The following is a 17,166-nucleotide window of genomic DNA, read 5'->3' on the forward strand; positions in this document are numbered from 1 at the left end:
CGCCCTCTATGAAAAAAAACTACCCCTGCACATCTCCACTGAACCTATCCCCCCTCACCATGAACTTGTGCCCCCTTGTAATTGTCATTTCTGCCCTGGAAAAAAGCATCCAACTGTTCACTCTATCTATACCCCTCATAATTTTATAAACTTCTATCAAGTCGCCCCTCAGCCTCCGTCTCTCTCGGGAGAACAATCGCAGTTTATTCAATTTCTCCTCATAACTAATACCTCCATACCAGGCAACATCCTGGAAACTTTTCTGTACTCCAAAGACTCCACGTTATTCTGGTAGTGTGGTGACCGGAATTGGACATAGTATTCCAAATGTGGCCCAACCTACTTTCTATATAACTGTAACACAATATGCAAATTTGTACACTCAATGCCTCTTCCGATGAACAGTAAGAAGTCTTACAACACTAGGTTAAAGTCCAACAGGTTTGTTTCGATGTCACTAGCTTTCGGAGCGCTGCTCCTTCCTCAGGTGAATGAAGAGGTCTGTTCCAGAAACACATATATAGACAAATTCAAAGATGCCAAACAATGCTAGGAATGCGACCATTAGCAGGTGATTAAATCCTTGCTACCCGATTGGTGTAGATCTACGTCAATCTCCATGATGCGCCTCCTGAGCAACAGCCAATCGGAGGCGCCCCTGTTGCAGCCTCCGTCTGATTGGATCTGTAAAGATTTAATCACCTGCTAATGGTCGCATTCCTAGCATTGTTTGGCATCTTTGAATTTGTCTATATATGTGTTTCTGGAACAGACCTCTTCATTCACCTGAGGAAGGAGCAGCGCTCCGAAAGCTAGTGACATCGAAACAAACCTGTTGGACTTTAACCTGGTATCGTAAGACTTCTTACTGTGCTCACCCCAGTCCAATGCCGGCATCTCCACTTCATGTCTTCCGATGAAGGCAAGCATGCCTTATGCTTTCTTTACCACCATTTCCACCTGTGCTACCACTTTTAAGGATCTGTGGACATGGCTTTTATCACGTTATCGGGAAAGGGGCGAATCCTCGTCATGGGACCAACAGGGTGACAATTCACTGCTTAGGCCCGAGCTGGAGTGGTGCCCCTCCCATTCTCAGTTCCACACTTTCGGAAGGATGACCAAGACCTTGGAGAGGGTGCTGAGGAGATTTACCGGAATGCTGCCAGTTACTCGGGAGAGACAGGAGACGCTGGGATTCTTCTCCTTAGAGCACAGGAGGTTAAGGGGAGATTTGACCGAGACGTTCAAAAGCATGAAGGGTTTTGGTCGAGTAAATAGGGAGAAATTCTTTGCACTGGCAGGAGATAGAAGATAATTAGCCAAACAACCAGAGGGGAAGGCGAGGAGAATTTTTTGTTTGAAACAAGTGATCTGCTTGGACAAAGAGTCATCGGACTCGAAACGTTAGCTCTTTTCTCTCCCTACAGACGCTGCCAGACTTGCTGAGATTTTCCAGCATTTTCTCTTTCGTTTCAGATTCCAGCATCCGCAGTAATTTGCTTTTATTTTGATCTGTTGTGACCTGGAATGCAGTGGCGGGAAGGGTGGTGGAATTAGATTCAATCGCAATTTTCAGAGGGAAACTTAAAATGAATAATTTTCGGGCTACGAAGAAAGAGAAGAACGGGAAGAATTGGGTAGTCGTTTCAAAGAGCTCTCACAGGTATGATAGGCTGAATGGTGTAAACAGAACTCATTCAACACCCACTCCCACCTCTCACTCGAGGCTCACTGTAGATCTGAAAGAATTTGTAACTTGAGGGAACACGTTCTCAAACAAATCTACGGCCTCCCCTGGTTTTCTTTCTCTTAACCCCATCCAATGAGGAGGCTGACTCACTCCGGGGTTACAAGATGTGAGACATTCCTCAAGTATGAACTGAGACAGATTGCCGCGGACTATTCACTGTATGTGAGTGGGGTGGGGTGTCACAACTGAGGCCAGCACAGTCCCATACCTGCACCCATGCACATATGTCTCCGAGCAAGCCAGCTTTCACAGGCCTGAGATAAGGCAAGTCCCAGTCAAGGTAGGCACACTAGAGCCATTCACTCACCTGCCATGGCTTGTTTGCTTCCCGCGGTGCATCCCTTCTTCCGTCTGTTAACAGGAGAAGCACAAAGACAGGGTCAGAGACCAGTCTATCACCATGCCACAATATAGAGGTCACGGGTCAACCTCAAGTATACATTCATGTCATCTGCACAAGCAAATGGTCAATTCAGCATCTCACTCCAACAGGCCAATACCAACCATTGGACACTCCCAGGGCAGGTACAGCACGGGGTTAGATACAGGCTAAAGCTCCCTCTACACTGTCCCCATCAAACAGTCCCAGGACAGTTACAGCATGGGTTAGATACAGGCTAAAGCTCCCTCTACACTGTCCCCATCAAACACTCCCAGGACAGGTACAGCACGGGGTTAGATACAGAGTAAAGCTCCCTCTACACTGCCCCCAATAAAGACTCCCAGAACACGTACACCTCAGGGTTAGATACAGATTAAGACACCTTCTGCACTGTTCCCTTAAACACTCCCTGGGCAGCTACAGCACAGTGTTAGATACAGAGGAAAGCTCCTCTACACTGCCCCTCGATCAAACACTCCCAGTACAGGTACAGTGTGGAATTAGATACATTGTAAAGCTGCCATCCACACTGTCCCTGATCAAACACTCCCAGTACAGTTACAGTATGGAATTAGATACATTGTAAAGCTCCCTCTACACTATCCCCATCAAACACTCCCAGGACAGGTACAGCACGGGGTTAGATACAGAGTAAAGCTCCCTCTACACTATCCCCATCAAACACTCCCAGGACAGGTACAGCACAGGGTTAGAAACATTGTAAAGCTGCCATCCACACTCACACGTATACATTGCAGTAACTGCAGAATGATCCAAGAACAGGAAACCCAGCTGATTTGCCTTGACCCGAACCCAAAGTTATGGAGGAACCCTGGAACCTCTCTGTTCCAATGGGTTCAGGTCCCATGGTCAACTCTGTTAGAGTCTTCACATCACCAGGGGTCAATCCGGGGAGAGCTGCCTTCTTGAACTGCTGCAGTCTCGAAGGTGTAGGTACACCCACAGCGCTGTTAGGGAGGGGATTATTGGATTTTGACCAAGTGACAAGGACGGAATGGCAATATATTTCGAAGACATGATGTTGACTGATTTGGAGGGGAACCTCCAGATGGTGGTGGTCCCAGGTATCTGCTGCCCTTATCCTTCTAGAAGGTAGTGGGCGTGGGTTTGGAAGATGCTGCTTAAGGAAATTAGGTGAGTTCCTGTACTACATTTTGTAGAAGATACAAACAGCTGCTTCTGCGCGTTCGTGGTGGAGAGTTTGAATGTTTGTGGAAGAAGGAGCAATCAAGCGGGCTGTTTTGTCCTGGATGGCGTTGAGCGTCCTGAATGTTTTTGGAGCTGCACTCATCCAGGCAAGTGGAGAGTATTCCATTAAACTCCTGACTTGTGCCTTATAGATGGTGGACGGGCTTTAGAGGGCCAGGAGGTGAGTTATTTGCCGCAGAATTCCTAACCTTAGACCTGCTCTGGTAGCCATGGTATCTACATGGCTAGTCCAGTTCAGTTAATGGTAACTCCCAGGATGTTGATGTTAACCCGTAACTCCTCTTGTGGGTCTGGTGCCTTCACTGAGGCATGACAGCTGTTGTTGTGTTATTTACTGGAAGCTTGCCGGCTAACGGCTATTCCTTGTAGATCTACGAAGATCCAGGGCCACCTGGAGCATAGGGGGTTCTGGGGAATCGATGGAAAGCTGCACCATGTGCTTCATCCAGGAAAACGTTGAGCCCTCACATGTCCCACCCTCTCTGCCCCCCATCAAACCCCTTACTTGCTCTTTGCAGGATCCTGTAGAGCCGTCAATGTAGCAAAGTTATTCCTCACAGTCCGTAAACTAGCCAGCACCTGAGGAAAAATGGCAAAGGATCGGTTACAATATCTTTGAATGCAAATAAATCAGCTATATTTTGTCTAGCTTCTTGGACCACACATGAATAATATCCACTTGGATGAGGGTTTGGAGTGCAGTTGATAGGTGATGCCAGTGGAATCTCTGCCTCAGGTTCGACAGAAGGGGCAATTACAGTCCTTGCCTGTATGAGCCAGCTCTCAGCCTGAATCCATTCCTTATATTCCTTCACCCATTTTCCCCACCCTATTGGGATTCTCCTTTCCCACTGCCAGCATAACCCCTGCCGTGGGTTTTCAAGTGCCATGTGGTGGCCTCAATGGGAAATCCCATTGACAAATGGTGGGATGAGGGAGTCCCGCTTCTAGAGAAGGGGGCGCCGCTGAGAAACATGCGGCTGGGGGACCGGACAATCCCGCCACTGACCTCGTCCATCATCACATTCCTCCCTGCTTCTCCGAATTTCTTGCTCCGTTCTCAAATGAATGATTGGTGCCAGCTGCGACTCAATGGCTAGCATTCTTCCCCCTGGGTCAGACGGTTGTGGGTTCAACTCCCATTCCTGTGATCCGAGTCTATAATTCAGACTGACACTCATAGTACCGTATTGAGGGAATGCTGTACCTCCGGAGGGCCAGCTTTTGACTGAGCCTTTAAACCAAAGCTCTGTCGGCCTTTTCAGGGGGAATTAAAGGATCCCATGGCACATTTTCAAAGAGGAGCAGGAGAATGTTTTGACAGTCCTGACCAATACTTTCCCCTTAACCATCACTAAAGAAGTAAAACAGATGATCTGAGCCTTTTGATCTACCTGTGGGTAAATTGGCTGTCATGTTCCCTACATTACAACAGATACACTTGAAAGGCTCTTCATTGACTATAAAGTGCTTCAGGGTTGAACTGTTCGACAGATAAGAGTTAAATGGTGAAAAACTAGGAACAGTGGCAGTCCAAAGAGGTTTACTGGTTCATACACATGGAAATGTAGCAATCTGATACAAAAAAAATCTAAAAGGCAAGTAGAAAGATCTTGAGAAGAGATAACAAACGAGGCCAGTACTCCCTGAAATATTAAAGGGTGGTTTGTTCGGAGATTTAGGATTGTGAAAGGAGTCGATAACAGTGATCAGAATTTTGTTCCCCGCTGGAGGTGGGTCTAGGACAAGAGGACGGAAACTAAAAACAAAAATCAGATTTAGGCTGGTCATTGAAAAGGTAGAAGTAAGGAAGGCTCTCACACAAAAAGGAATAGAGGCAGGCTGTATTAATAATTTCAAATCAGAGATCCATAGAGCTTTACTGTAAAAAGGATTAAAAGGACATTGTGCAAGGGAAAAGAGTTAAGGCAGACATCAGCCATGATCTCACTCAATGCAGTACTGGTGGTGGGGTGAATGGCCTTCCCCAGTTCCTATTACTTCCTCTGGTGGCCAGACCACCTGCAACACAAACCAATGTCTGAACTACCCTCGGGTCCAGCTCAGTGACAACAATCGGAGCTCGGTGTAATGGCCCAGCAAAGTGTGAGCGACAGGTCTCAGAAATGTAAATGTTGCAGCTCGGAGTACCAAAGCCTTTTCTCTTTATCAATGAATGGGATATTGTTAATATCTTATTAATGGATAATTTCAATCAAAACATTCTAACAGTTTTGAAGCTAATGACTGCAATGTGTGCCCTCTCCAATCATTTAAAACTTTTAGGAATTCCGCTTTCTATACTTGCTCGTTCTGCTCATTTAAATCAAGATGTGTGAACTCAGGAATGGGATATTTACTGAATATTCAGCAAACAGTACTTGCATCAAACACAATGCAGAGTAAAGCTACCTCTACACTATCCGCAACAAACACACCCATGATAGGTACAGCACAGGATTGGATACAAGGTAAATCTCCCTCTTCACTATCCCCTGCAAACACTCCCAGGATAGGTACAGCACGGGGTTAGATAGAGTGTGAAGCTCCCGCTATACTGTCCCCATCAAACACTCCCAGGACAGGTACAGCACGGGGTTAGATACAGAGTAAAGCTCCCTCTACACTGTTCCCATCAAACACTCCCAGGACAGGTACAGCACGGGGTTAGATACAGAGTAAAGAGCCTTCTACACTGTCCCCATCAAACACTCCCATATTCCCAGGACACATACAGCATGGGGTTAGATGCAGAATAAAGCTTCCTCTACACTGTCCCCATCAAACACTCCCAGGACAGGTACAGCACGGGTTAGATACAGAGTAAAGCTTCCTCTACACTGTCCCCATCAAACACTCCAGGGACAGGTACAGCACGGGGTTAGATACAGAGTAAAGCTCCCTCTACACTGTCCCCATCAAACACTCCCAGGATAGGTATAGCAGGGGTTATATACAGAGTAAAGCTCCCTCTGCACTGCCCCCATCTAACAATCCCAGGACAGGTACATTACAGGGTTAAATACAGAATAAATATCCCCCTCTAGACTGTCCCCATCAAACACTCCCAGGACAGGTACAGCACGGGGTTAGATGCAGAGTAAAGCTCCCTCTACACTGTCCCCATCAAACACTCCCAGGACAGGTACAGCACGGGGTTAGATGCAGAGTAAAGCTCCCTCTACACTGCCACCTTCAAACACTCCCAGGACAGGTACAGCACGGGGTTAGATACAGAATAATGTTCATGACATGTTACCTCAGTAAAATGTCTCATCCACATGCTCCATTCTTCGACCCCTTTCCGGCTGAACGTGCCCCAAGCACATCTCATGTAGAGGAGCCAAATCGGACAGGATCTTCATCCCATCCATCTGGCACTGGCACACACCCTCATTCTGATACTCACAAGCACCTGACCAGACCTGAGAGTGGGGTGGAGCTGGCGGTCAGGTACATGTCCAGACTCGGCATGGGTGTGGGGGGGGGGGGGGGGGGGGGGTTAGGGTCCAGAGGTCAGGCACCTTTCCAGGCACACCCCATGGGGGCAGGTACCTGTCCACACTCAGGGTCAGGTAGTCATACATGCTCTGTTACCTGTAGAAAGTTAACTTCTGGAGGAGATTCAGGAAGACGCAGCCGTACACGCGCAGCCCAAGACTTCGGCTGAGGAGCAGGCTCAATGTCAGGATGAGCTTTAGGTTGATACTTGGTTTCAGGCTCTAGTACTTGGGCAGGTTGACGTGTCAAACATGGGAAGCAGCACCTTCTAAACATGTTCAACTGTGCTAAAAAGGCCCCCTGTTACCTAGCAACCTTCAAAATGAAGTTGTGTGCCAATTCCGGAGCCTACGATTGGCTTTTGGACCTTGTGGGTGGGATGTTTGATTGTTCTGCAGTGGTTAGGAACTGTCAATTAAAAGAATCTCAACCAATCAAAAGGCAGAGTCTACAATTCTAATGCTGACACAGGAGCATTCTAATTGGTGAGTCATAGTTTAATTCCTGAACTGGCCGCGAATAGGCTGAAGGCAGGGGTGCCTCAAGGGCATCCAGCACAGGCAAAGGAGGGTTGCACAGCCTCCCCCCGTGTCATCTCATTGCAATATTCTATATCCATTCCAAGTGCCTGAAATTTTTTTAATATGTTGCACGGAACTAGGGCTGGAGGTTTAATAGCCCAGAGGATTTGAGGGTATATGGAAACGTGGTGGGGGTGGGTGGAGGAATAACCAGAGTGGGGAAGGGGTGGGGGTGTAAGTGATCGGCAAGGTGACTGGCGGTTGGGGGTACAACCCCCACCCCACCCCCCCCCCCCCCCCCCCCACCCACACCCCCAGTGGTAGCACGGTAGCATAATGGTTAGCACAGTTGCTTCACAGCTCCAGGGTCCCAGGTTCGATTCCCGGCTTGGGTCACTGTCTGTGCGGAGTCTGCACGTTCTCCCCGTGTCTGCGTGGGTTTCCTCCGGGTACTCCGGTTTCCTCCCACAGTCCAAAGATGTGCGGGTTAGGTGGATTGGCCATGCTAAATTGTCCTTAGTGTCCATAAAAGTTAAGTGGGGTTATGGGGATAGGGTGGAGACGTGGGCTTGAGTAGAGTTCTCTTTCCAAGGGCCGGTGCAGACTTATTGGGCCAAATGGCCTCCTTCAGCACTGTAAATTCTATGATTCTATGCACTCCGCTGAGTCCGTACTTTGGCAATACACCGTGCTGTTGCTCAGAGGGAGGTGGAAGCTGCAATACAGAAAATGTGAGGCTGCTGCTGTCCCAGCTCCAAGGCGTGTCTCAGAGAGTGGAATTTCTGGAGAGCAGTTTCTCCGAAGGTCATTAAACTCATGCGATCTCAGTCCCACCCTTGATGCTGATGCCAATCCAGTGACTTTAAAAAAAAAAAGAAATTTAGAGTACCCAATTAATTTTTTCCAATTAAGGGGCAATTTAGCGTGGCGAGTCCACCTACCCTGCACATCCTTTTTTTTAGGTTGTGGGGGCGAAACCCACGCAAACCAATCCAGTGACCTACGTCACTCCCGCTGCTTGGGCCTCCGACTGCTCACAGAAACATTAAAATGATGACAATTGACAGCACAGGAGGTCATTCAGCCCATGGTGTCTGTGCCAGTGCTATACATCTAATGCTACTTCCCACCTCTTGGTCTGTAGTCCTCTCAGTTACAGCACTTCAGGCGCATATCCAAGTGCTTCTTAATCATGATGAAGGTTTCTGCTTTGATCACCCTTTCAGGCAGTGAGTTTCAAAGACCCAGCACTGTCTGGGTGAAAACATTTCCTCGCATATCTGCAAAATCCTTACCCAAATCCATCAACCAAAGGGAACTGGACCTTCCTATCTACTCTTTCAAGACTCCCCTGTAATTTAATACACTTCAATTTGGACTTCCCTCATCCTATTCAATCTTTTCTCATCACTCCAATCCAGGCAACATCCTTGTAAATCTCCCCATATCCTCTCTTGTGCAACATATGTCCATCTGTGTGGTGACCAGAACTACACACTAGCTGTGGCCGAACAGTGTTTTATACAATTCTAGCATGACCTCCCAGCTCTTATAATCTAATGCCTCAGCTAGTAAAAGCAAGTATCCTGTTTGATGTCTTAACCACTTTATCTATCTGATCAGTCACCTTCAGGGATCTGTGAACATCTATTCCACGATCCCTCTCTTACTCTACACTTCTCAGCATCCCACCCTGTATTCCCTTGCCTTGTTTTACCTCACAATTCTCCGGATTGAACTCCATTTACAACTATTCTGCCCACCTGACTAGTCCATTTCTATCTTCCTGTTGTCCAAAGCTTTGTTCTTAATTAGCAACCGTGCTGTCAATATTTGTATCATCCACAAACAAATTAGTCACGCATTTGCATTCAAGTCCAAATCATTGCTATAGATCACAAAAAGCAAAGCAGGCAGCGGGACCCCATTGTAAACAACCTGCCAGTCACACAAATACTCATCGACCATTAACCTTTGCTTCCTGGGGTTAAACAGTGGCACAGTGGTTAACACTGCTTCCTCACGGCGCTGAGGATCGGGGTTCGATCCCGGCCCCAGGTCACGATCCGTGTGGAGTTTGCACATTCTCCCTGTGTCTGTGTGGGTCTCACCCCCACAACCCAAAGATGTGCAGGTTAGGTGGATTGGCCACCTTAAAATTGCCCCCGAATTGGAAAAAATTACTGGGTACTCTAATTTATAAAAAATTTTAAATTTAATTTATAAAATTATTAATTTATAATTTAAAAAATTTAATTTATAAAACATTAATAAAAAGCTTCCTGCTTTTACTTTATTGACCAGTCTGCAATATGGAACCTTATCAAAAGCCTAAACGTTGGCTGTCTTTGATTAATCATAGAATTTACAGTGCAGAAGGAGGCCATTCAGCCCATCGAGTCTGCACCGGCCCGTACAAAGCGCACCCTACTCAAGCCCACATATCTACCCCATCCTCGTAACCCAATAACCCTCACTTAACCTTTTTGGACACTAAGGGCAATTTAGCATGGCCAGTCCACCTAACCCTCACATCTTTGGACTGTGGGAGGAAACCGGAGCACCCGGAGAAAACCCACGCAGACACAGGGAGAACGTGCAGACTCCACACAGTGACCCAGCCGGGAATCGAACCTGGGACCCTGGAGCTGTGAAGCAACGGTGCTAACCACTACGCTACCGTACTGCCCGCACGGGTTATTCCATGTCTTAAGAGCTGGCTTCTAAAGTAGACCAAGGCAGGCCAGCAGCATGGTTCAATTCCCGGACCAGCCTCCCGGAACAGGTGCCGGAATGTGGCGACTAGGGGCTTTTCACAGTAACCTCATTTGAAGCCTGCTTGTGACAATAAGCGATTTTTCATTTCATACTCTTTCCCTCATAATCTTTCCAATAATTTTACCACCACCGAGGTTAGACTGGCAGTGTGTGCCATCTACATTATACAAGATGGTACCATCTAGCACTCAAAGGCTCCTTCAACAGGGCATTCCTATGACCTCTACCACCCAAGAGGACGAGGCACATGAAAACACCTGCACCAGTAAGTTCCTCTCCAAGTCACACACATTATCCCGACTTGGAAATACAAAGGCATTCCTTCAGCACGGTTGCATCAAATTCTGAAACTCCTTCCCCCCACCCACCTAACAGAACTGTGGTGAACAGCTTCACCACACACACACTGCACCAGTTCAAGGTGGTGATTCACGACCAGCTTCTCAAGGGGAAACTTGCAATGAGCAGCAAATGAGACACCCACAACCGGAGAATGAATTAAACAAAATCTTCACTGGTGACCTACACTTGACCTCACTCATATGCACACACAAGACCACCACTGGACAGCGAATGGACATGGAGGCTGTTCCAGAATTGTTCTCTGCTCCACCCTGGATGAGATCTGTAATCCTGCATTCACTGACAACTGAACTTGGACCCTTTCTGCCCTGTGTGGGCCAAAAGATTCCTGGCAACGGCCGCTGGAATATCAGGATACTGGCAGATAACGTTACGACACAGATGGTGGGAGTTCCCCAAGTCCGATGTGACCTCTGAATCCTACAGACAACTGTGGGACATTAAAGCACTTCTCAAAATCGAGGTTAGACACAGATCTTTCTTCTCTGGGTCCAGTGTTTAACCAGATTGAAGGAATTAAATTTTGTCTTTGTTACTGACTGCTGGGGCTCCACTTGACAGGCATTTGGCCAGCTCCTGTGACTTCACCCCGAGCTTGGGATGCAATCAATAATCCAACATAAATCGCAATAAATTAACACTCACATTAACCAGGTCAGAGGAAAGGGCGGCACGGCAGCGCAGTGGTTAGCACTGCTGCCTCACGGCGCCGAGGACTGTCCGTGTGGAGCTTGCACATTCTTCCCCTGTCTGCGTGGGTCTCACCCCCACAACCCAAAGTTGTGCAGGTTAAGTGGATTGGCAACGCTAAATTGCCCCATAATTGGGAATAAAAAACGAATTGGGTACTCTAAATATATGTTGGGGAAAAAAACAGGTCACAGGGTGGTTGGTTTGGGAATTGGAAAATATATCCTTTTGAATGAGCGAAGGGCTCCCTCGGAGACTGGGACTAATCCACATTATTCTGACAGTGTAGAGGGAGCTCTTCTCTGTGACTAACCCCGTGCTGTGCTTGTCCTGGAAATGTTTGATGGGGACAGTGTAGAGAGAACTTTCCTCTGTATCTAACCCCGTGCTGTACCTGTCCTCGGAGCGTTTGATGGGGACAGTGTAGCGGAAGCTTTACTCTGTATCTAACCCCGTGCTGTACCTGTCCTGGGAATGTTTGATGTGGACAATGTGGAGGGAGCTTTACTCTGTATCTAACCCTGTCCTGTACCTGGCCTGGGAGCGTTTGATGTGGACATTTTCGAAGAGGTTTATTCTGTATCCAACCCTGCGCTTTAAGTGTGATAAAGTGTCCAAATATTCTTCACTGACAAGGATCCTTTTATCCTGTTTTGTTGAGCAGCCTCTGATAATTCCCATGCATGCAGGGCAAGACCAAAGTGTGAAATGTCCTAGTCCACGTGTTAGTGTTCACTGATGACACTGCGCTGGCTTCCTGTTCTGAGGTTCTCCTGCAACAGTTCTCTTTGGAACGCCAATCAGCACCAGGAAAATCAAAGTTACGTGCCAGGACGCAGAGACCCCACCTGCCATCAATGTTGACCACCACACTCTGGAGGCCGTCACCTGTTCACATACCTTGCTGGCTGGAGTGTCTGGAGCCAAGCAGGCTGACAGGGTATGGAAAGGCAGGGGGCAAAGGAAATTAGCAGATGGTGGAAGAGGCGGCCCGCCAGAAGGAAAGAACATCAGCCGATCTCAGAGCAACACTGTTCATCTGAGTCAGCCACAAAGGAACTGCCACCCAAGGGGCAACCTCCACAGCCACAGCAGATGATGTTCAATCTGGAAGTGACATATACCCTGGGAGCAGTCTATGATCTCACCAGGCAGATGGAGGTCTAATTTTAATGAAAACTTGTGCCCCACCTGATAATTCTCAGTGACCTCGATCCTATCTCATATATCAAGATCTTTAAATAGGAACCACAAGAAATAGGAGCTGAACTGGGCCACACAACCCATCTGGTCAGCTCTGCCATCCAATAAGATTATGGTTGCTCTACTAACTCAACTTTGGGTCCCCCCCCCGATCCCCAAGCCCTAGATTCCCTTCGAATCCCAATATCCATCTTGAATATACTCATTGACTTAAGCATCCGTCATCCAACGGGTTAGGACAAGGTTGATTTGTCCTGAAGCTCTTTACAGTAGAATGTAATCAGCGCACAGGGTCGAGATGTTAAACTGAGACCCTGGGGGCGATTCTCTGAGCCCCCACGCTGGGCTGGAGAATCGGCGCAACCGCACCACGGCGCGCGGTTCTCCGAGGTGCTGTGAATCGGCGACACTTGCGCCGGCGTGTTTGACGCAGAGCCGGCTGAGGGCCGCTGGAATTGGCGGCGATTCTCCGGCCCAGAGCGCCGAGCAGCCGTGCGGATATGACAGGGTCCCGCCGGTGCCATTCACCCCTGGTCGCTGCCGACGGCAACTCTGCGTGAAGGGTCGGGGGGGGGGGGGGGTGGCCTGTGGGGGGGGGGGCTCTGTCCCCGGGGGGTGGGGGGGCCTCCGATGGAGTCTGGCCCGCGATCGGGGCCCACCAATCGCCGGGCCGGCCTCTCTCTCCCCCCCCCCCCCCCAGGCCTACCTTCCTGCGCTCCCGGCCCCTGAACACCGACGCCATGGGGCCGGCGCGCGTAAGAAGTCCCCCACGCATGCGCAGGTTGGCGCGGCACCCATTTGGCGCCAGGAAGGGAGGTTGGAGCGGCGTGAACCACTCCAGCGCCGTGCTGGCCCCCTGTGGGGGACAGAATCAGTCGTCCCCGTGCCCATTTTGCGCCGTCGTGAACGACGTTTTGTTTCACGACGGCGATAACACTTGGGCTCCATTTGTGAGAATCGCCCCCACAGCCTTGCCTCTTGGGTGGGCAGAATGGATGAAATGTTCATTATTTCAATAAAGTGTTCTCCCTGGTGGCCTGGTCAATATCGATCCCTCAATCAATATGACCAATAGAGCTGATCAACATCAGTAGAGTTTGGTTGTCATATTTCCTAACTTTTAAAATAACCACGTCAGGAATTCTCAAAGCGCTTTACACCCAATAAAGTACTTTTCAAAGGTGCTACAGATATGCAAGTTTTTTCTTTTACACAGGCAGGGATACCGTCACACATTGAGCGACCAGAGGCAAACCTATCTTCACCATCACACAGCTAACTTCTGCCACTTAAGGAGGCGATGTGGGGTGAGCGTTAGCAAGCTCCTCGCGAGGGTAGGGGAGGTGCTGGGAATATCGGTGCAAGGATCAACCCACGCTCCCAGCCTCGCCTCAATGGCCAGCTTCAGGGTGCTCAACTCCTCCCTCTGATCTGTTCCAGGGAGCAACGTACACGAGAGAGAGGGAAATAATACGTAGGAATAGTTACATTTCTGTCTTTCAAGCAGAGATACACATTTTCCCACTTACCTGAGCAAATGGGGTCACAATCATGTCTTCTGTATGGCTGAGTATACAAAACAGATTAACAGAGTTAGAACATAACCTCTACCACTGATGAACACATCGTACATTCATACAGAACAAAGACTCAGCACTCAATAAACAAACTGAACATAGATTGCACACACATGCAACATAGACAACATGCACCGAACATGGAATCTACACAAACATCCTTCCTGCTAGTTTGCAAATGTTTAAAACCCGTGGTAATCATCGCCTAATTCCAATCTCTCTCCCTCTGGCTTTGCAGATTTTCTGCAGTGTCTCTCAGGCCTTCACTGAAACTTTGAAAATTGGTCATCACGAAGAAAAAAAGTAGCATCAGGTGACAGAGAGACAAATAGTCACCAAACTGTCCCCTTGCTCTGGTGATTACACGCCGAGAGACTAGAAGGGGGAATACATTAAAACAGAACTGCTAGTAGAAAGAAATTGAGGCGACTTAGAAGTATTTAAGAGCACCCTTCTGTTGAGTCATCGACTATTCTGGAAAGTAGGTCACAAGCGTGGTCATGTTTCCCTCAGAGTGATCTGCAGTTCTTCTGCCAGACGTGTTATACAGGATAGGTATATCGTAACACATCAAATAACACATTGTATCTTACCTACCTTTGCAAGTAGTAGTGTGTTGGTCATTTGTCCACTGTGAACCAGACTGTCCTCAGGAAAGTGATGCATGTGCTCAAGCTCATCTCCTCATTCGCCAATTCACTCTTCACAAAATGTGGACCTGCCCTCAGTCCACTTCTACTTCAATTTGAGGAGCTGCTTTCCAAATATTGCAGGGTGGGACCAGAGACCATCAGGGAAATGTTAACAGGCATTTTAACCCAACATTGGTTAACTGATGGAATTGTTAACCTGTTCACCCACATTTCAAACCCCCCAACCTCCATAATTATACTCCCTGTTGGCTTTGACCATGAATTACACCCAAAGAAAGTCGCTACTGGTAACATTTTGACATAATGCACCCCACCTTAACATTCACTCCCTCCACCACTGATGCGAAACTCAGCTCAAAATTGGCACCTCTGATAGTGCAGCACTCCCTCAGTACTGCATGGGGAGTGGCAGGCTAGATTATGGCTTCACATCTCCGGAATCCAATCTTTAAATGTTTGAAAGCCATCTGGATCCCACGATGTCGAGGGGGTTCAGGTCGACAATTGCAGTGGTCCAGGCCTAACTCGCCATTATCCTAACTCTCAGCAAGTCCCACTCATCCATGGCTCTTATGTTCACGAACATAAATTGGCTTTCAGCTGGCAACATTTGGATATTATTTTCAAATCCTAGCTGTGTAACTTCCCCCAGGCCTACACTCTCAAGAGATCGGTGTACTCCTCCAATTCGGGCCTCATCGCTCCATCATTGGTGGATCAGGTCCTCAGCTGCCTCAGCCTTCTTCCCGAATCCTCCTCTCGATCCTCGAGGCAATCCTTAAAACCTACCTTGGTGACTAAACTGATCAAATGTCCTAATATCTTTTTGTGACTCAATATCACAAGGTAATGCTCCTGTGAAACACTTTGGGATGCTTTAATTACTTTAAAATCGCTATATAAATGTAAGTGGTTGTTAATCATAGAATCTACAGTGCAGAAGGAGGCCATTCGGCCCATCGAGTCTGCACCAGCCCTTGGAAAGAGCACCTTACTTTAGCCCACAGCTCCACCCTATCCCCGTAACCCAGTAACCCCACCTAACCATTTTTTGGACACAAAGGGTAATTTAGCCTGGCCAATCCACCTAACCTGCACATCTTTGGACTGTGGGAGGAAACCGGAGCACCCGGACGAAACCCACGCCGACACGGGGAGAACGTGCAGACTCCGCACAGACAGCGACCCAAGCTAGGAATCAAACTGGGACCCTGGAGCTGTGAAGCAACAGTGCTAACCACTGTGCTACCGTGCCGCCCTATGATGGAAGGCATGGTAGACAATGGTGGGGAAAGGGAATTTGGGGGCAGTGCTCTCGGTCGGTCAGTCTGAGCAACTCGGAGACTGACAGGAAATTTAATCAATTTAATAAATTTCCTGAGGAAAGCTGAAGGGCGAGAAGATGCCATTTGCCCCATTGAAGCTCCATTGAAGTTAACTCCGACTCTGCTGCATTTTGAATGAGCCCAGATTTTACCAACATCATTTTTGAATTCTTACATAGGAAGTGGGCATCACTGGCAAGGTCAACATTTATTGCGCATCCCTAACTGCCCTCGATTGGAGTGGCTTGCTAGGCTATTTCAGAGGGCACTTAAGGGTCAATCGTATTATTCCGGATCTGGATTCGCATGTAAGCCAGATTTCACCGAACTTTTACAGTGTAGAAGGGGATAGTTTGGCCCATCAAGTCTGTACTGGCTCTTTGAAAGCCAATCCTAGTCCCACAGCCCTGGTTTAGCCCTGTAACCTTGCACATTCTTTCTTTCCAGATAAGATCATAGAATTTACAGTGCAGGAGGAGGCCATTCGGCCCATCGAGTCTGCACTGGCTCTTGGAAAGAGCACCCCACCCAAGGTCAACAACTCCACCCTATCCCCATAACCCAGTAACCCCACCCAACACTAAGGGCAATTTTGGACACTAAGGGCAATTTAGCATGGCCAATCCACCTAACCTGCACATCTTTGGACTGTGGGAGGAAACCGGAGCACCCGGAGGAAACCCACGCACACACAGGGAGGATGTGCAGACTCCACACAGACAGTGACCCAAGCCGGAATCGAACCTGGAACCTGGGACCCTGGAGCTGTGAAACAATTGTGCTATCCACAATGCTACCGTGCTGCCCCCAAACAATTTGATTCCCTTTCGAATACCTCAATCAAACCTGGAATAACCCTATCGTTATAGCTACAGTTCTTTATTCCTGGAATCATTCTTGTGAATTTTCTCTGTATTCTCTCCAATGCCTTTACAACGTTCCTCATGTATGGTGCCCAGAACTGGCACAGTAAATGGAGTTGAAATCAGCCATGATTGAATGGTGGAGTGGACTCGATGGGCCGAATGGCCTTACTTCCGCTCCTATGTCTTATGGTCTTATGTCTTATGGTCTTATGAGGCCTAAATAGTATCTTATACTAGTTCACCATGGCCTCCTTACTCTTGTATTCAATGCTTTTATTAATAAAGCCTAAGATACTATATGCTCTTTCAACATGCCCAGCTACC

At 48.1% G+C, this 17,166-nt stretch overlaps 1 protein-coding gene across 6 annotated transcripts in view; it reads right to left on the bottom strand.

The window, feature by feature from the left end:
* LOC140395019 (3',5'-cyclic-AMP phosphodiesterase 4C-like) overlaps positions 1 to 17,166 on the bottom strand; it is a 762,139-nt gene that overhangs the window by 55,829 nt on the left and 689,144 nt on the right. For all 6 annotated transcript variants that reach the window (XM_072482334.1, XM_072482336.1, XM_072482333.1 and 3 more), the window contains 3 exons: positions 13,951 to 13,987; positions 3,871 to 3,944; positions 2,061 to 2,104 (listed from right to left, as the gene is read on the bottom strand). In XM_072482334.1, coding sequence (XP_072338435.1) covers positions 2,061 to 2,104; positions 3,871 to 3,944; positions 13,951 to 13,987 — 155 coding nt within the window. The remainder of the gene's footprint in view (positions 1 to 2,060; positions 2,105 to 3,870; positions 3,945 to 13,950; positions 13,988 to 17,166) is intronic.

The sequence above is a fragment of the Scyliorhinus torazame genome, chromosome 18, assembly GCF_047496885.1.
Source record: "Scyliorhinus torazame isolate Kashiwa2021f chromosome 18, sScyTor2.1, whole genome shotgun sequence".
Taxonomy (NCBI): Eukaryota; Metazoa; Chordata; class Chondrichthyes; order Carcharhiniformes; family Scyliorhinidae; genus Scyliorhinus; species Scyliorhinus torazame.